The sequence below is a fragment of the Mauremys reevesii genome, linkage group 6, assembly GCF_016161935.1.
Source record: "Mauremys reevesii isolate NIE-2019 linkage group 6, ASM1616193v1, whole genome shotgun sequence".
NCBI classification, from domain to species: domain Eukaryota; kingdom Metazoa; phylum Chordata; order Testudines; family Geoemydidae; genus Mauremys; species Mauremys reevesii.
The window spans coordinates 54,410,942-54,428,951 of NC_052628.1; the positions used below are offsets into that span (position 1 = coordinate 54,410,942).

The 18,010-nt window shown below is 40.2% G+C and overlaps 1 protein-coding gene across 1 annotated transcript in view; it reads left to right on the forward strand.

Annotated features, from left to right (window-relative positions):
- The window catches only part of ADGRV1 (adhesion G protein-coupled receptor V1), a 419,039-nt gene that overhangs the window by 47,221 nt on the left and 353,808 nt on the right, over positions 1 to 18,010 (forward strand). The window contains exons 12-20 of the mRNA XM_039545618.1: positions 2,428 to 2,554; positions 2,638 to 2,823; positions 6,682 to 6,862; positions 7,606 to 7,769; positions 8,513 to 8,636; positions 9,142 to 9,408; positions 10,791 to 10,917; positions 13,833 to 14,050; positions 15,351 to 16,094. Coding sequence (XP_039401552.1) covers positions 2,428 to 2,554; positions 2,638 to 2,823; positions 6,682 to 6,862; positions 7,606 to 7,769; positions 8,513 to 8,636; positions 9,142 to 9,408; positions 10,791 to 10,917; positions 13,833 to 14,050; positions 15,351 to 16,094 — 2,138 coding nt within the window. The remainder of the gene's footprint in view (positions 1 to 2,427; positions 2,555 to 2,637; positions 2,824 to 6,681; positions 6,863 to 7,605; positions 7,770 to 8,512; positions 8,637 to 9,141; positions 9,409 to 10,790; positions 10,918 to 13,832; positions 14,051 to 15,350; positions 16,095 to 18,010) is intronic.

The window sequence follows — 18,010 nt, forward strand, 5'->3', positions numbered from 1 at the left end:
TTGGTAAGGAATGCCTTGAATGGGTCTTGACATGCTGATTGGTCATGGGGTCATCTCTCCTAAGTGGAAACTGCTGAACCTCTTGCTGGCATTTGTCAACAGGGAAGTGCCAAGCAAGTAGTGTTCCCATAAAGTGAACATTATTAGCTATTGGAAAAGGAAAAAAAAAAGCTTTCGTTTTTTTTACCCTTCTCTTCTAAGATTGGTATTATTGAAATTCTGGCAAATGGCACTTTTATCCCTCTCCCCCTTTCTTTCTCTCTGTATTGACAGGGTAGAGACAGAAAGGTTTGTCGTGTACTTTGGGTAAGTGCAGCGAGCTGTGTCTTTGTCTACAGTGAATCAACACTTTGTTTTGAAAGCGGTTGGGTTGGACAAGGCTCTGTCTTCTTTATCATTTCTTTCTCTCCGAAGAAGCGTACCTTCTACATCTCCTCAGGCAATGCATGTTTTCTTTGCAGTTTTGTTTGGTGACATGGGGTGCCAGCTTGAAAATGCTTCTTTATTTAGGGTCTGTGAATGATAGATGTTATGAATGCATGGCTCAGCGTTTGATGTTTGAGTATTTGATGAAACAGTGGATTAGTTGTTTAAAATCGCCACAAGTACAGCTTGCCTCAGTTAAATCACTGAACTGACTACAATTGACCAAAAAAAGTGTTCTATAAATACCCTAAAATAACTTATGAGCAGAGTTATTTTCTTCTTTAAATAACCTGCATATATTTTGTAGTACAACTTCTTCCACTGACACATCAATAATTTTCATAGTTAACCAACATAAACAAGTGACACCTGTTAAATAATGAAGGCCTCGTTGCCGGTTTTCATCTTATATTCTGTCCTGTCTCTCTTGTTTAGGATGGGCTGTGATAGGTAATAATCAGGAACCAGGAGCATTATTCTTTAGTGATTTCCAGAATTGGCTTTGGGAATTTGTGATTCAGTAAATTCCAAACATTTGATAAATTTTGGTCCCAAGTGAAGGTTTATTTTCTTATTTTCTTATTTTTCTGTGAAATGCAGATCAAGGGTGGGTAAGATGTAGAACAAATGCAGACAATCATGTGCTGTACATAGATCCTAATTTTCATTGGAAACAAATGGAAAGGATCCAATTATGTGAAAGTATATGGACCTATATATTATCCAAATTCAAAAGGGCTTTACAGTGCATCCTTCAATGCTAGCTTCTCTGGTGTCTTTTATGCCATCAAGCTTAAAGTGTCACCTGTAAAGAGTCTGATGTGAGGGGGGAAAAGTACAAGAAAGCTCAGTGGAGACAGGATGATTGATTTATTAGAGGAGAGGTAATGTTTGTAACTGAAGAGGTCAGAATCACATGTGGAAGCATAATTCTTCCTTTGGTTTCTTTGCACTTCATGGACCAACTTTTCCATTAGCTCTTATTAAAAATATATATATAACCACGAACTCCTCTGTTTTTACTTAATTATGTAAGACTGGATTCTGTAATCAGATCTGGCCAGTTTGTGCCACTAATAAAGTGCAAAGTGGCCAGTAACTGGTCACAAATTGCCAACAGAGAAATCTCCCATCACAGGGAACACTCTGCTGGCACAAGCGTGCCAGTTACCATCATGCATCAGTCACCACCTGTCTTGGAATAGGAGGTATGTCAGAAGTGGACATGGCAGAGCAATGCTACCCTGTGCCTGTGCTGCACTGGGGTAGGGGCCATAAAAGATCTTTCACCCATGACAAAAGTTATAGCTGCTAAGAAGAAGCACAAACTCCTACTGGGTCCATGGCTATCTCCCTGATACCACCCCACACATCCTGCACCAACCAGTGGTAAGCCATAGGGGAGAATCACATTCATAATATCAAGAGTCCAGTCCTACTCCCTTTGACGTCAATGGCAAAACTGGTATTAACTTTAATGAGAGCAGGGTAGGGTCCCAAACGTGTGACTACTAAATTAAGTAAGGCTATCTTGGTGATGTTTATTACACATGGAATAAAGTACAACATAGCACTAAATCTGATCTTTTAAGTATTTATCTGTACAAATGTATTTTCATTTCTTTCTCTGAATGTTCTGGACACGTCACCTTGTTAAATTCAGACCAACCAGACACAATACACTCAACAAAAAGTGAAGGTATTTTAGAAGCAAAAAACCCCAAAACAAACAAAAATACCCAAATATAAAAACCAAACCAAAACAAAAAAACAAAAACAAATACATGAAAACATTCTCATATAATTGTTGTGATTTCTTTGTTTAATCAATGCAGTTAACCATTGCAGTTAATTATTGATACTCTTTCATGGTTGAGACATGCAAAACAAACCCATCAGAGTTTACCATGGCTCTGATACATTTATATACTTTGCATAATACTGTATTTGTTTTCCAAACAATACTGCCATTTCAAAATAGCTCTTATATTCCTTTCTCAGGGTCAGTGTGGAAAATGAGATCCTTAAATCTGGGTTTACGAGTTGTGAACTGATCATTGTGGAAAATGATGATCCTGGGGGAGTATTTGAATTTTCTTCCTCTTCCAGAGGACCCTACACTATAAAAGTAAGTTTTTATGGTAGACACCTGACCTTAAGAGTATATTTGAGTACTGGGAAACTGTTTGATCTTCCATTCTCTTTTTAAAGGAAGGGGAGTCTGTTGAACTACAAATTGTCCGCTCCAAGGGGACACTTGTCAAACAGTTTCTGCGCTACACTGTAGAGCCTAGAGACAGCAATGAGTTCTATGGAAACACAGGAATTCTGGAATTTAAGCCTGGTGAAAGGGAGATCGTAATTACTCTGCTAACAAGGATGGATGGGGTTCCAGAGGTAAAAGAAATTTTGTACACTTAAATTGTGTTCACAAATTCTGTGTTTTTAACAATTGTTTATGACACAGATGCTTTCGCTTGTAGATTTTAGTAACATTTTTGATGGGTTTCTGTTGGTTCTTTTCAGTCTTTCTTTTCCTTATCAAGGGACACAGAAATAGAGAGAGACTGACTGAGCTATAAAGCTATCACATATTGTGATACATGAAGGGAGGTGGGAGTGGCTCCGTTTGATGGACACCCAGCCAGCCAGTTAGCTATAAAGTCCCTCTTGGTCTGTTCTCTGCTTGCTTTACCAACAGTAATGGCCCCTTAACTTCATGGCCATAAACAAGTTCAAATGGTGAAAATCCCAAATGGGGATGCGGTACAGCCCTGTAGGCGAAGAGCAACTGCTGCAACACTAGGTCCCAATCATTGGAGTGCTCATTCACAAATTTACGTATCATGACCCCCAAAGTCCCATTAAACTTTCCCACTAGGCCATTTGTTTGATGGTGATAAGGGTGGCAACCAAGTGGTTTACCCCATGAGCTTCCCAAAGATGTTTCATGGTCCCTGCCAGGAAGTTAGTTCCCTAATCTGTAAGGATGTCGGAGGGCCAACCTACCCTGGCAAAAATGTCTGCCAATGCCTTGCTCACCCTTTTAGCCCTGGTGTTGCTTAGAGCTACTACTTCTGGCCATCGGGTGGCAAAATCCATGAAAGTCAGTATGTACAGCTTTCCTCTGGGTATCTTCTTAGGGAAAGGACCCAAAATATCCACAGCTACATGCCGAAATGGAACCTCAATGATGAGGAGTGGCTGGAGAGGGGCCTTGAGCTGGTCTTGGGGCTTCCCCACCCTCTGGCACACCTCACAAAACTGGACATAGGTTGAAACGTCCTTGCCCATTCCCTCCCAGTGGAATGACTTCCCCAAATGGTCCTTGGTCTTGTTCACCCCAGCATGGCCACTAGGGTGATCATGGGCTGAGCTCAAGTGCTTTTTCCCTATACTTAGTTGGAACTACCAGCTGTCTCTGAGGATGCCAGTCCTCCTTGTGCTACCAGAAAGGGTGTCCTTGTATAAGAGTCCTCCTTCTATAACAAACCTGGACCTATTAGAAGAGCTGAGCGGTGGTGGGTTGCTCCGTGCCAGCATCCAAGCTCCCTTGAGTCTCTCATCCGCTTCCTGCAAACAGAGAACAGACCAAGAGGGATTTTACAGCTAACTGGCTGTCAAAGGGAGCTACTTCCCCTCGCCCCTTCATGTTACACACATACACCTGAAGTTGTTTTGCATGAGATTGTACTAATTGGGGTCCTGTGCACTTTGCATGGGTATTAAAGTTTCTGTGACACTTGTTAAAAGGGTAGAATTTGTCCTGATGTCTTTGATCAAAGTTCCCTCTTCCTCCATTATTATACAGCAGGGGTAGGCAACCTATGGCACGTGTGCCAAAGGCAGCACGCGAGATGATTTTCAGTGGAACTCACACTGCTTGGGTCCTGGCCACCGGTCCGGGGGCTCTGCATTTTAATTTAATTTTAAATGAAGCTTTTAAAAACCTTATTTACTTTACATACAACAATAGTTTAGTTATATATTATAGACTTATAGAAAGATACCTTCTAAAAATGTTAAAATGTATTACTGGCACGCAAAACCTTAAATTAGAGTGAATAAATGAAGACTCGGCACACCACTTCTGACAGGTTGCTGACCCCTGTTATACAGCATGCTGAAGTTCTGTTGTCCACCTGACTATGCCTTTCACACCAGAAGTAGCTGCATCTCAGTGATGCTGTGCATATAGTATTTGTAGAGCTTTGGATGAAAGGTGCCATGTTACATGATGGTGATGATGATTTGAAATGTTATGCTTATGCTTTCCTCTTTCTCTCCGACCCATTTAAAAGAAGAGCAACTTTTTTTTCTAATCTAAAGTGCTGAGTAGGGAATTGGCAAATTAGGCCGATATTTGGGTTCGAATGATGATCAGGTTTTGGTCCTAATATTGAACATAAGAACGGCCATACTGGGTGAGACCAAAGGTTCATCTAGCCTAGTATCTTGTCTTCTGACAGTGGCCAATGCCAGGTGTCCCAGAGGGAATGAACAGAACAGGTAATCATCAAGTGATCCATTCCCTGTCACCCATTCCCAGCTTCTGGCAAACAGAGACTAGGGACACCATCCCTGCCCATCCTGGCTAATAGCCATTGATAGACCTATCCTCCATGAATTTATCTAGTTCTTTTTTGAACCCTGTTATAGTCTTGGCCTTCATAACATCCTCTGGCAAAGAATTCCACAGGTTGACTGTGCGTTGTGTGAAGAAAAACTTCCTTTTGTTTGTTTTAAACTTGCTGCCTATTAATTTCATTTGGTGACCTCTAGTTAGTGTGTTATGAGAAGGAGTAAATAACACTTCCTTATTTACTTTTTCCACACCAGTCATGATTTTATAGACCTCAATCATGTCCCCCCTTAGTCATCTCTTTTCCAACCTGAAAAGTCCAAGTCTTATTAATCTCTCCTCATACGGCAGCCGTTCCATATCCATAATAATTTCCGTTGCCCTTTTCTGAACCAATCAGTTTTTTGAGATGAGGTGACCACATCTGCACACAGTATTCAAGATGTGGGCATACCATGGATTTATATAGAGACAATATGATATTTTCTGTCTTATTATCTATCCCTTTCTTAATGTTTCCCAGCATTCTGTTCTCTTTTTTGACTGCTGTGCACATTGAGTGGCTGTTTTCGGAGAATTATTCACAACGACTCCAAGATCTCTTTCTTGAGTGGTAACAGCCAATTTAGACACCATCTTTTTATGTGTCTAGTTGGGATTATGTTTTCATATGTGCATTACTTTGCATTTATCAACATTGAATTTAATCTGCCATTTTGTTGGCCAGTCACCCAGTTTTGAGAGATCCTTTTGTAGTTCTTCATATTTTGTAGTTCTTCACAGTCTGTCTGGGACTTAACTATCCTGAGTAGTTTTGTATCTGCAAATTTTGCCACCTCATTGTTTACCCCTTTTTCCAGATCATTTATTGAGATGACATCTGGGTCCCTGAATCCAAATATCACCTCCTCCCCACAGAAACTGGGGTTACAGTGGCAACTCCCTTTCTCCAAAAGACCATAGGACTTTCTTTACCTAAAATTTCACCTGGAGAGGTATCCAGATGGCCAGCAACACCTCATTCTCCAGTGCATTGGGTCAGGAGCAGGTGGCTTTCCCCTCTTTCTGGGATCATCAAAGGTTGCTGGGCAACAGCTTCCCTTCATTTTCAACTCTCCTGTTAGCTTGCTGGGGGATAAAATTGAAACCAGCTGCCTTGCTAACTACTTTGGTGGCAACAAGACAAATATTTGTCAGGTGATTAGTACCTGGATGATCCTTGAGTACAATTCTGTGGACACAAATGCATGAATGTTTGATCATTTTTACAAATGTGGTATTTTGTTCTTTTATGCCTAGTAATGAATGCAGATCTTAATTATGTACTTGTTCTTTAGATCCGTGCTATTTACTCATAGTTCCATAAATGAATAGCTGATGGAATATTGCCATATAATCATTTCATACCTTTGTACACTGTGATGTAGTATGTGTGATATGCTAAGTGACCTTATTACATCATATAAGCTGATGACATTCCCTACTTTCAGGGATGGAAATGGGGTGCTGCTCATTATGCAGAAGTTAGCACAGGAAACACATGCTCATTGATTTGCTTTTTAAAGCTGTAACTTTTCTTGCCAGGTTGGTAATGGTGGACTGTGGTCCATTCTTTTCATGCTGTGAATGTTGTGAGTCTATATGATTTTTTTGACTTAGTTTTCCTATTCTAGCTGGATGAATTCTATTCTGTGGTACTCAGTAGCCACAGAGAACTGCCAAGCAAGTTGGGAACTGCCACAAGAGTCAATATAACCATTCTGAAGAATGATGATCCACATGGAGTAATTCAGTTCCTCCCTGATGAACTAGCTGTAACAATAAATGAAAGTAAAGGAGAAGCAGTCTATTCTGGTAATTCCTGTTTTGTTCAAGCTATTCTAGTTTAACTCATACTAACACCCTTAAAACCATGAGGTTATAGGAACAGTGATTGCTTTCCCAGTCAAAGAGATCACTTATTGGTGTACTGAAGGAGGCTTCTGTTACATCTATCTGCTTATACTAAACATGGATTTTTTTTTGCTTTCACTCTTTTCACTGTGAGACTTGTGATCTTGATCTTTTATTCTTTTGTTTTCTGCATCTGCTTAAAGTGAGGAGGTCTAGCTGTGCAGACCATGGAAACAGGTTGAGCCCTGTTGCGCAGATTTATATCTCTACGTTTAGGGCTCAGTTCTGCAAGTTGCTAAGAAGTACTTCCTGCAAGGCTCTGACTGCCATCAAATTCCAATAATGTCACAAGAATTCAGGGTGCTCAGCGTTTTGCAGGAGATGGCCAGTATTTTGCAGATAAGGTTTTATTTCACCAGGAGAGGCATATCATTTGGCTGCCTGGCTCTTCAGCTGTTTCCAATTATACCCAAATTGGAAATGCCTCAGTGTACCTATTTCTTATATCCATGTGACATTTTCTATGTCTTTTATGTTGTTGTCTCACATATTTTGTTTTTAACGGTTCTACCAAAAAGGAATCCCAGAATGATTAGTTCCCCTCCTCTTCTTTTTCATTTAATTGGCTTTGTCAATCTGCCTCTCTTTAATTTTTATTGTTTTGTGGATGCACACTTATCATGTTGGATGTTTGCATTTCACAGCTGCTTACAGAATTGTAAGAAACCAAGGAAACTATGGAAATGTCAGTGTGTCTTGGGTTGTTGAACCAGTCTCTACCAATGACATCTACCCAGTGCAAGGGACAGTTTTCTTTGGAAACCAGGAGTTTTCAAAAGCGATCACCATTTACTCATTGCCAGATGAGGTAAATATTTTAGACAAATATAGTTTGTTACTTTACTTTGGTGTGAGAACATTGAGACACATGCACTATGACTTTAAACCTTACAAAGCAGTAATTTTTGTTTTAAAAGAAGCTAATTAAAAGAACAGCGTTATAGAAGAGGAAATCAAAATCCTCAAACAGGATGTAGCTAGACCATAACAGTCACAGAAGATGAACATACCTTTAAACAAAAAATACCAGTATAGTAAAATTGAAAGTTACAAGAGGCTGTTTGGATCCTTAAAAAACAGATGTCCAGCCCTAGGGAAGCCAGTGAAAGAAACAAACTATAAATGTATAGTAGAATATATAAGATAGAAATCAGGAGGGTTAAGAGGGAATTTGAATAGTAAGTAGCACATAGCCAAAGAGACATAAAGCAACATGAAATTCTTTTAAGAGTATTGGAAGCAGGAAACTGAAAGAGAATTTTTGGGTCTGCTGGCCCACAAAGGAAATAAAGGGAACAATTAAAGAGAAAAAGGAGGATATTTCAGAGAAGCTAAATTACTTCTCTGTATCAGCATTCACCAGGGAGGAAACTAGAAATCTACCTTAGACCTACTCTTGTCAAATAATAGAGTGAGGCATTAAGACCCTAGTTCAGCAAGGATGAGCGAATCAGGACTGGCCCTCAGAGCTTCCTCTGCTTTTGATTACCTCATTTTAATTTCTTCCTGTTTGCATGAAACAGATTTACTTCATATTACCTCTTCCTTTAGCTACCTGAAGAAATGGAAGTGTTCACCATCAGCCTTGTCAATACCACTGGGGGAGCCAGAGTTGGAAACACAACCAGTGCAGTTTTACAAATCACAAGGAACGATGACCCCATATACTTTTCAGGTTAGATCCCATTCCTTTGAAAGTGCAGTTACAAATACATTTACTATCATTTGTGTTTTTATTATTGAGACAAGATAAACATTAAAGGTGAAATCCTGGTCCCATTGAAGCCAATGTCAAAACTCTCATTGATTTGAATGGAGCCAGGATTTCACCCAAGTGCTTTATATTTTGATACAGTTTTTGCTAGCTTTCTTCCCCAGGATGCTTTTTTTTGGTCTGTTTATTTCTTTTTGATTTAGCCAGAGCCTTTTCTTCATGTGTCTCACTATTCCATTTTTCCACGCAGAGGTGGGGTAGGTGGCCAGGTCAGTATCCTCCCATGCTGAAAATGTTTCCTCAAACTTTTCCAGATTTTCCTTTTGTCTCCCTGAGGAATTGTTCTGCAGTTTAACTTTGTAGGATTGTAGTGTACAATTGCACTGTGCAGGATAAACAGTGATGTCTAGCATAGGAAGCTGATGGTTTGAAGGATGCTGCTGAATTTGTAATTTATCTATTTCAGATCCTGTTGTTGTGAAGGTTCAAGAAGGAGATTTTGCTCACTTTACAGTCCTAAGGAATGGATCTGCTGATGTAGCCATTACCGTCTTATATGCCACAGTTGATGGAAGAGCCACAGTTGAAGACGGAGATTTCATTTCCAGTGGAAGGAGTGAAGCCCTTGTGTTTGATGTTGGGGAAAGAGAACACAAAATATCAGTATTTATTAGTGAAGATGATACCCCTGAAGCAGATGAAACTTTTTACATCATCCTCTTTAATTCTACAGGTGAAAATACTTATTTGCTCTAAATACAGTAGTTGTTGCCTCTCTCATTTTGTTTTTGCTGAAATCCAGTATCTTGTAAAGAGTTGATAAAATAGTACATTCTTATTGCTGAGTTTCACAATAGGAGAGTGACTGTTAACAGATCTGTAAAGTGAACATGCACAGTGTATATTGGATTTATGCCTATATTCTCTTGTATTGAATTGCTTGATTGAAGGCTCACAAACCAGCTAATATTGTTCATGTCATTTCTGCAGAAACCCTTAATCTGTAATTCTCAATGGGTTTTTTAACCCTTTAAAGTTAACATTTGGAAAATCAGAAATGCCATTGAATTGGCCACCAAAACATTGTGTTAAAGAATTTCTTTATTGTAGAAATTTATATAAATGAGGATTTTTCTGAAATCATGAGCTGCAATGGTGCCAGGCATAAGAAATAATAATAATAAGACTTAAAAAAACCCTGGAATTCTTGGCAAGATAACATGGTTTGAAATTGATTATTCCTTTCATTGATATTCCTTGTGCACTCATTTCAGATAAAAATACTTATATGTTTAAAAAAAGAAGATGGTCTTGTGGGAATCTTCATTCACATACTCACAAAACCAAACAAAGAAAAATATGCCACAACTTCTGACGTACTATAAATGATTCTGGAGGCAGGGGGTTAAAAAAGCTTGAGAGAACATGGAATTTATAAGTAAATAAGATGTTTCTGTGTTTATTCCTGATGGAAAAATACTGTGTTTTGTTTCTGTGAAATAGTACACATACTGGCCTTGATCCTGAAAGGCACAATAAGACTTCCACCTCAGTGGAAGTGTGGGTGGACTCTATAGAAGGTGTGAATAAAATTAAGTACTAAGCATAGTAGAAGTTAGTCTGAAGTCTCTTAATTGTTTGGTCACTCTTAAGAGTACAGGGTGGGAAAAAAAGGGAGGGAATGGACAGAATATGTACATGCCTGGGGATGGGTGAGAATGAGTAGGATTCTTGGCATGCAAATGAGACACAGCCTCACACTCCTCTTTTTGGCATTAGTCCTGCTATTAGCCAGCGATAACATGGCAGTCAGGTAGTAGTGTTTTCCCTAGTTCCGGGCCAGGCTCCCCTACCTGGCTCATTACTTTTATCTTGCACTTGTACACACAACACTTTACAATTGCACTGTGCAGGATAAAGCCCATTGTAATTTATTGCCTCTGTATTTTCTATTACACTAAAATGTCTCAAATATTGCTCATATGGGTAAAGATTTGAATGTTTTTTTTGTCTGTATGCATGAAAATAGTTGGATAAGAAAACAACTCCATTGATAATCACATTACATTAGCTTTTCACTTTTTATTTGAAACCATATAAATCCTTGGCTTTTAGGTGACACTGTAGTCTACAGGGCTGGGATGGCTACCGTTGTCATTGAAGCGAATGATGACCCGAATGGCATTTTCTCTTTGAAACCTGTTGACAAGCCGGTGGAAGAAGGCAAGACTAATGTTTTTTTGTAAGTAGAGTTTAAAACGATACTTTCCAAGAAATACTTTGTGATGCTTCACTGAAAGTTTTTCAGTCTAAGCCACATACCAAGTTTGCATGTACAATAGTTACATAAAAGGGACTTTTGAATTAAACAAAATCTGAATAAAAATAAATTAGAAGAATATTTAGGGGAACAAATGTTATGTTATAAAGTATGTTTATATAACAAAAATTCATACAGAAACCACTCAGACATTTGATAGATGAAGTGTGTATGTCAGTAATCATGATATGGTTGACTGATTATATATTTTTCATGTACTGAAGATATGAAATAGCTGAATGATCAAGCAGACATGACCTAGAATAATAAAGTAAACACTAAAGATCCCAACAACCCCTCCCCCTAACAACCCCTCCCGCTAACCCAGTGTTTCTCAAACTGGGGTCGCTGCTTGTGTAGGGAAAACCCCTGGCGGGCCAGGCCGGTTTGTTTACCTGCCCCATCCACAGGTCCGGACGATTGCAGCTCCCATTGGCCGCGGTTCGCTGCTCCGGGCCAATGAGGGCTGCTGGAAGCAGCGCGGGCCGAGGGACATATTGGCTGCCGCTTCCAGCAGCTCCCATTGGCCTGCAGCGGCGAACCGCGGCCAGTGGGAGCCACGATCGGCCGGACCTGCGGATGGGGCAAGTAAACAAACTGGCCCGGCCTGCCAGGGGCTTTCCCTACACAAGCAGCGACCCCAGTTTGAGAAACACTGCCCTAACCCAGGGCCACCCAGAGGATTCAAGGGGCCTGGGGCAAAGCAATTTCGGGGGCCCCTTCCATAAAAAAAAGTTGCAATATTATAGAATACTATATTCTTGTGGGGGCCTCTGTGGGGCCCGGGCCTGGGGCAAATTGCCCCACTTTCCCCCCACACACACCCTATGCGGCCCTGCCCTAACCCAACAGTATTTCATTGTGTAGCTGGTGCTGATGTCATGGGGAGTTACCTAGCTGATTCCATGCATCTTGCTTTGAAAAGTTACCCCCCATTGTTTGTTTTGTTTTACCTGCCTCTTACAGGATAACAGGGCCCTTCAGATCGGACACCCCTTTAGGCTGAAAACATCCTCTCTTGAGCTGACAATAAAACCCATTACTCTTGTACCCACACAAGGAATGTATGTATCCAGAAGCAGCAGGGGTTAAGAAGTTGGGTTTGCTTGGCAGGTTGCCCTAGTTATCCTGCTAATTAGCTCAATAGGAGGTATATAAGCTGCTGACGACCCCCAAGAACAAAACTGACAGGTCATAGAGATCAATCAAAGAGGTTATACTAAGGGCTTCAGCCTAAGTATCTGGAAAGGGGATTTTTTTCATACTACTTTTTGTTTTCTTAGACTTGATCCATTTTTTGACAGAAGCACGTGGCTGGGACCCTCAGTGGAAAGGTCCTTGTGATGTATTGCTTTGTAAAAAGCCTAATAAATATAGCATCCCAGGAAAGGGCAACGCTTGGATATTAAGCAGCCTGGTGTTTGGAATCTTTTTATACTGAGGGAACCTTGGATCTGTTATGATTATCTCTTCTTTGTAATCCTATTTGCAGAATGAGTGAGCTGGATTTGGCCATGTGTGAGGAAAGTTGATTTAAGTTAAGAGTGAGGGTGATGGGGAAGCAGAGCACACCCTTTTTGATGAGGCTCTGTTTAGCTAGCACATTGTCAATGTGTTAATTATATTATTGGTGCACTTAGTTGATGAAGGCACTATGAATAGCTGCTTTGCTTTTTCATTTGTGGTGTTCTGCAGTGCCTTTTAGTAAAATATGTTGTCACCAGGTAAATATGTAAACGAGCCAAATTCTGTTTTCAGGTGCACCATTGTAAACCTGGAGTAACTCTTGATTTCAGTGGTGTTAACACCAGTTTAACAGCAGAATTACTATGGGGTGACTGAATGTGGGGAAAAATATTTTGATGAATAAAATTACAGTCGTCCAGCTACTTTCCATGCCCATGTGTATATTCTTTTTAAATAGAAACCCTCAGCCTTTTGCATCTGATGCATGAAAAACACAGTTTACACAGGTCACTATCTTGAAGAAGTCATAATCTAAATAAAATTGATGAAAGAGGCAAAGGGTAGGAGTAGATAAAATTGTAGCCCATCAGACTCGGTTGGGCTTGGGTTGTAAGGAGGGATTTGATTTTTGGAGGTCACTTGGTACACATGTAATAGAACTCTGTTCCAAACATAGAAGGCAGCATGAAAAAGTCTTTTACAAAGATTAAATATAATACAGTGGCCTACTCCATGTGGCACAACTCCATCCAGTATCTTGCCCCAGTGACTGTGTAACCTACAGCATTCTGCATTAGCTCAGGTGGTAGAGGCCTGTGTTTTGGAGCTGTGGGTCCTGGGTTCAGTCCGTACTGACTATCATGGTGTTTATATATCTTCAGCTGACATTTGTGGTGTATGCACATGTAGGTCTCATCAAATTAAAACTAACTCACATGTTGGTGAGAAACTAGACCTCAAAAACCAGTTACACAGAATGGGTGAGAACGGTGAATTTGGTTGCTTCTTATAGACTTGGAACTGTCAGATTTATGGGATACAGAGCTCCTTTCTATGCTTAGATATGCAAGTGTATGTTTCCATGCAGCTTAAAAATATTGCACTGCAGGCACTCTTATAGGCCATACTAGATTTTTTTTGGAAGGTATGTAATGTAGAGTCCTGTAGCTGAGAGCAGAATTGAGTCTTGAAGGTGCAGATCTTCAACGGGGTAGGGAAAGGTATTCCTTGTACTTCAAATGGCTGTGGATTATTTAGAGAACTGTAAATTGTACTTGTATAGTACTGGCTTGTACCCAGATTTTTTTTGCTCTTGCTGACTGTTGATACACATTTGCCAGAAAGTTCACTGTGTCTAATTCATTGCATAGGATTCTGAGACAGAGAGGACACTTTGGCAATGTTTCTTTGACCTGGCAACTCTTTGAGAATGATTCTGCTTTGGAGCCAGGACAAGAGTTTTATGAAATCTATGGGACTGTGTGGTTCATGGATGGCGAAGGATCAAAGCCAGTAACTCTTCATGCCATTCCTGATAAAATTCCTGAATTCAATGAATTTTATACCTTAAAGCTGCTGAATGCCTCAGGTACTGTTCCCCCACTCCACACCTTCTAAAACCAGGAGAATTTTATACCTTAATTATAGAAAGTTTCATAGAAGTAGCTCTGTTTCTGTCATTTGAATTTTCTATCTCTATTCTATAACTTTCCAGCAAGAAGTTTTATTTTTACATCTTATTTTATTTTAGTCACAGCTTGATCCAACACAGATGCATGAGTACTGTACAGATATTCTATTCCTGAATTATTGTTCTTATGATAAATTTGAAACAGTCTGGCAGCCATTTAGGGGTTTCTCATTTGGGTGGGACTACATTATGGCCAAGATTTTCCAAAGTGACTAGTGATTTGGGGTGCATCAGTATTTTCAAAGGGAGGGTGCTCAGCATTTTCAGAAAATGAAGCCTGTCTAAAGTTTCTGGGGCTGAGCATCCCAAAATGGATTCTCCCGAAACCGCTAATTGCTTCTAAAAATGTTGGCCTATGTGTTTAAAGCACAGTCCCTCAATGGAGAGGGAAGTGATGACCCTTTGGGCAGCTGAATGCTATTGGTGCTAGTGGCTACATAATCCTGCCATAATGTGTCTTGTCCCTGCAGAGAAGTACAAATGTGGGTGAGTGTGGCTACTTTAATTACCATGAGACCCATCTGCTACTTTTTAATAGATTCCAGGACCGTAGTCAAAGTCTCCTTTACTTGCTAGGGACTTTCATGCCCAGAAAGAAATGAAAATAACTCTGACCCTACCCCAGTCAGCTCCTAATGACTCAGTATTTCATGCAGCTCAGCAAATTATTAGTGTGAGAAATCCATAGACCTTTCACTATAGCTCTATGGATCCAACTGTGGACTGGACTTGCTGTGAATAGCTCTTTGCAGTGGTCCAAGTTCTGTTCTCATTTACAGTAGTATGTTTGTGTAGTAACTTCAATATTAATGAAAATAAATTTGGCCCAGTATCGCTACCAGATGACTCAAACGTAGGCCATCTCTATGGCTAATTCAACAGAAATGGGGTGATCAAGTCTCAGAAGAAAGTCACACTCTCTGCATACTTTATACCTGACAATGGATAACACATGCATCACAACACACTTTTAAACAGAAATTATTCATGCAAGTTTTTAATTAATAATGTTGAAGTGACATTTGATTCATGGTAGAACATTTTGAACACTTCCTTTGTCACACAATTTTAGTTCCTTTAAAAAGTATTTTATTATTAAAAGCATTTTTGGTTGCATGAATGGATCTTATTTCAGACAGTGGTATCTGAGGTGGGTTCTTAAGGAATCCTATTAACTGTTTTAATTTTCATCACACAGGTGGGTCTCCAGGCCCTGGTGGCCAGTTAGCTGAAACCAATCTTGCTGTAACTGTGATGATCCCATTCAATGATGACCCTTTTGGAGTCTTTGTCATAGACCCAGAGAGCCAGGACCGGGAGATAGTGGAAGATGTTCTCTCTGAAGATGATATCTCCTACATTACAAACTTTACAATTTGGAGGCAACAGGGTACCTTTGGAGATGTCCGGGTAGGCTGGGAAATATTATCCAGTGTGTTCCCAGCAGGACTACCACCAATGATAGATTTCTTATTGCTTGGATCATTCTCAAGTTCTGTACGGTCTCAACCTCACAGGAGGCGTCATCACAGTGGAACAGATGCTTTGTACTTCAGTGGAAAAGAGGATGCATTTGGAACTGTTGACCCTGACTTCCACTTCAGTTGGGATAACATGCTTTCCAACTTTACATTTTCAGCTTGGGTGATTCCTAACCCCAATAGTGATGGGTTTATAGTAGCAAAGGACAATTACAATTGGACCATGTATTATGGTGTGAAAATCCAAACAAATGAATCCCATGTTTCTGTCATGCTTCATTACACAACACTGGTGTCCAATATTACATATGTGGCCAAGACAACTATCATGAAATATGTGAAAGAAAATACTTGGCTTCATCTTCTGATTACTCTGGAGGATGGCATAATTGAGTTTTACATTGATGGAAATCCAGTGCCTGGAGGAATGAAGAGCCTGAAAGGAGCAGCAATTGCTGATGGTGAGAAAACAATCTTCATTTTTTCTTTTTCTATAAAAGTAAAATTCTGCACTAAGCAGCAAGTCCAGTCCCATTGAAAAGTATATTCATAATATTGAAATAAAGCTACTATATGTGAAAGAAAACTTCTTGATAGATTATCAGAAAATAGATTTAATGGAGTTATAGTAGTACAACTTTCATTAAAGTCAAATAAAGTTATGCAGCTGAAACTGCAACATTTTGAAAATAGAATTTTATCATGTCTATTAACTTGCCTGAAACACCTTATGGATTTAATAGAATGTTTGTTTTTTCAGGATTTAGATTTACTTGAACATGTGCATGCATTATATTTTTAAAATTCTGCTAAGATTTATAGGCTCTACTCCTGAAAACACTCACAAGAACACACAAGCATGTGCATATCATATTGTGAGGTGTTAGGGTGTTCCAGGTATGTGTCAGGCACACAGAAGGAACATGTTTTCTGGATGTGTCTGATATATTTAGCCTTTGTGAAATGCTTAAGATGCACAGGAAGTGCTGGAAAGGGGTTCAGAGAGATTCAAATTTAGAAATAAACAGCAGAGAAAATGAAAAGAACTGCAATAGAAATGCATCTTTAAAACAGCATGAATGATACCACTACTACAAACAACTAGAAAAGAAATTATTTTTCTTCTTTAGAAAAGGGAAAAAATGAGGAAAAGTCTTATGATAGGAAGATTTTTATGATACCACTCTCATAGTAGAAGGGGCTGTTGTCTTCTTTCTCCCTGTCTGTAGTGGAGAGGCCTGGACATGGCAAAAGAAGGGGGAGAGGTGGTTCCTGAGGAGCTGTAAGAAACACAGCTCTGCTTTTCCTCTGCAGCTCCAGCTGGCGATCCATCTCTGAATCGCTGACTGTGACTTGTTAGAGAGAGACTATCTGTTAGTTAGCCACAGATGGTTCACTGGCTGGTGAGCAGTAGCCAGGTGTGTGACTGGGAGGTAGGATGACCATATGTCCCATTTTGTCCGGGACAGTCCCTTTTTAAGCCCCGTCCCGACTGTCTCAACTTTTTTGGCAGAAGTGGGCATTTGTCCCGTTTGCTCTTGCCAGCTGATCAAGTTGTCGAGAAGAAACGGGACAAATGCCCACTTTTGTCAAAAAAGTGGGGTGCAGAGGAACGTGTGTGTGTGGGGTGATCAACAATGCCAACGCCATGTGTGTGTGGGGGTAAGGCTTACACAGGGCTTGGGCACACAGGGTTTCAGTGCCAGCCCTGTGCAAGGAGTGGGTCTTAGGTGAGTGATGCCAGCCCCATGCAGTGGTAGGGGCCAGCTCAAGCGACCGGCTGGTGCATGGGGCGGGCTTGGGTGAATGGCTTGGACCAGCCCCACGCAGGGGGATGGGGAGGGCTTGCACTAGCCCCATGCAGTGTCTGGTTTCCCTTTGGGAAATATGGTCACCTTAATGGAAGAGCAGTTCATGGGGATATTATACTCACTTTCCCCTGCCACACTAATATAATCTTTGATAGTTGTCATATGAGAGCCGTTGCATCTCTGTTGGTTTAAGGCAGCCCTAGTGTGAATGCAAGGACAAACCTTACACTGATTCTGGGTGGCTATCATAGACATGCTCAACATTTGCACTTCAGTTGATGTAGATCAGTCATTTGAATTACAAATGATTGAATGCTGTAATGTGAGCCAAGCCTTTTGGAGGAGCTCTCAGATATTTGGGGTGATCTGTACAATTGCTTGTAATGTCGGCCTTTGTACCATTCTGTGGTTCCTCAAGAGTTTGATCCAGCTCTGTCTGTCTTCTCCTCTTGCATTCAACATTATTATCTATTCTCTAGTTTCATAGTAGTAGAACTCATGACTTAACTTACTTATCTTTAGCTGACTTGGCACATCTTCTAAACATTTTGTGGTCTGTAGATGAG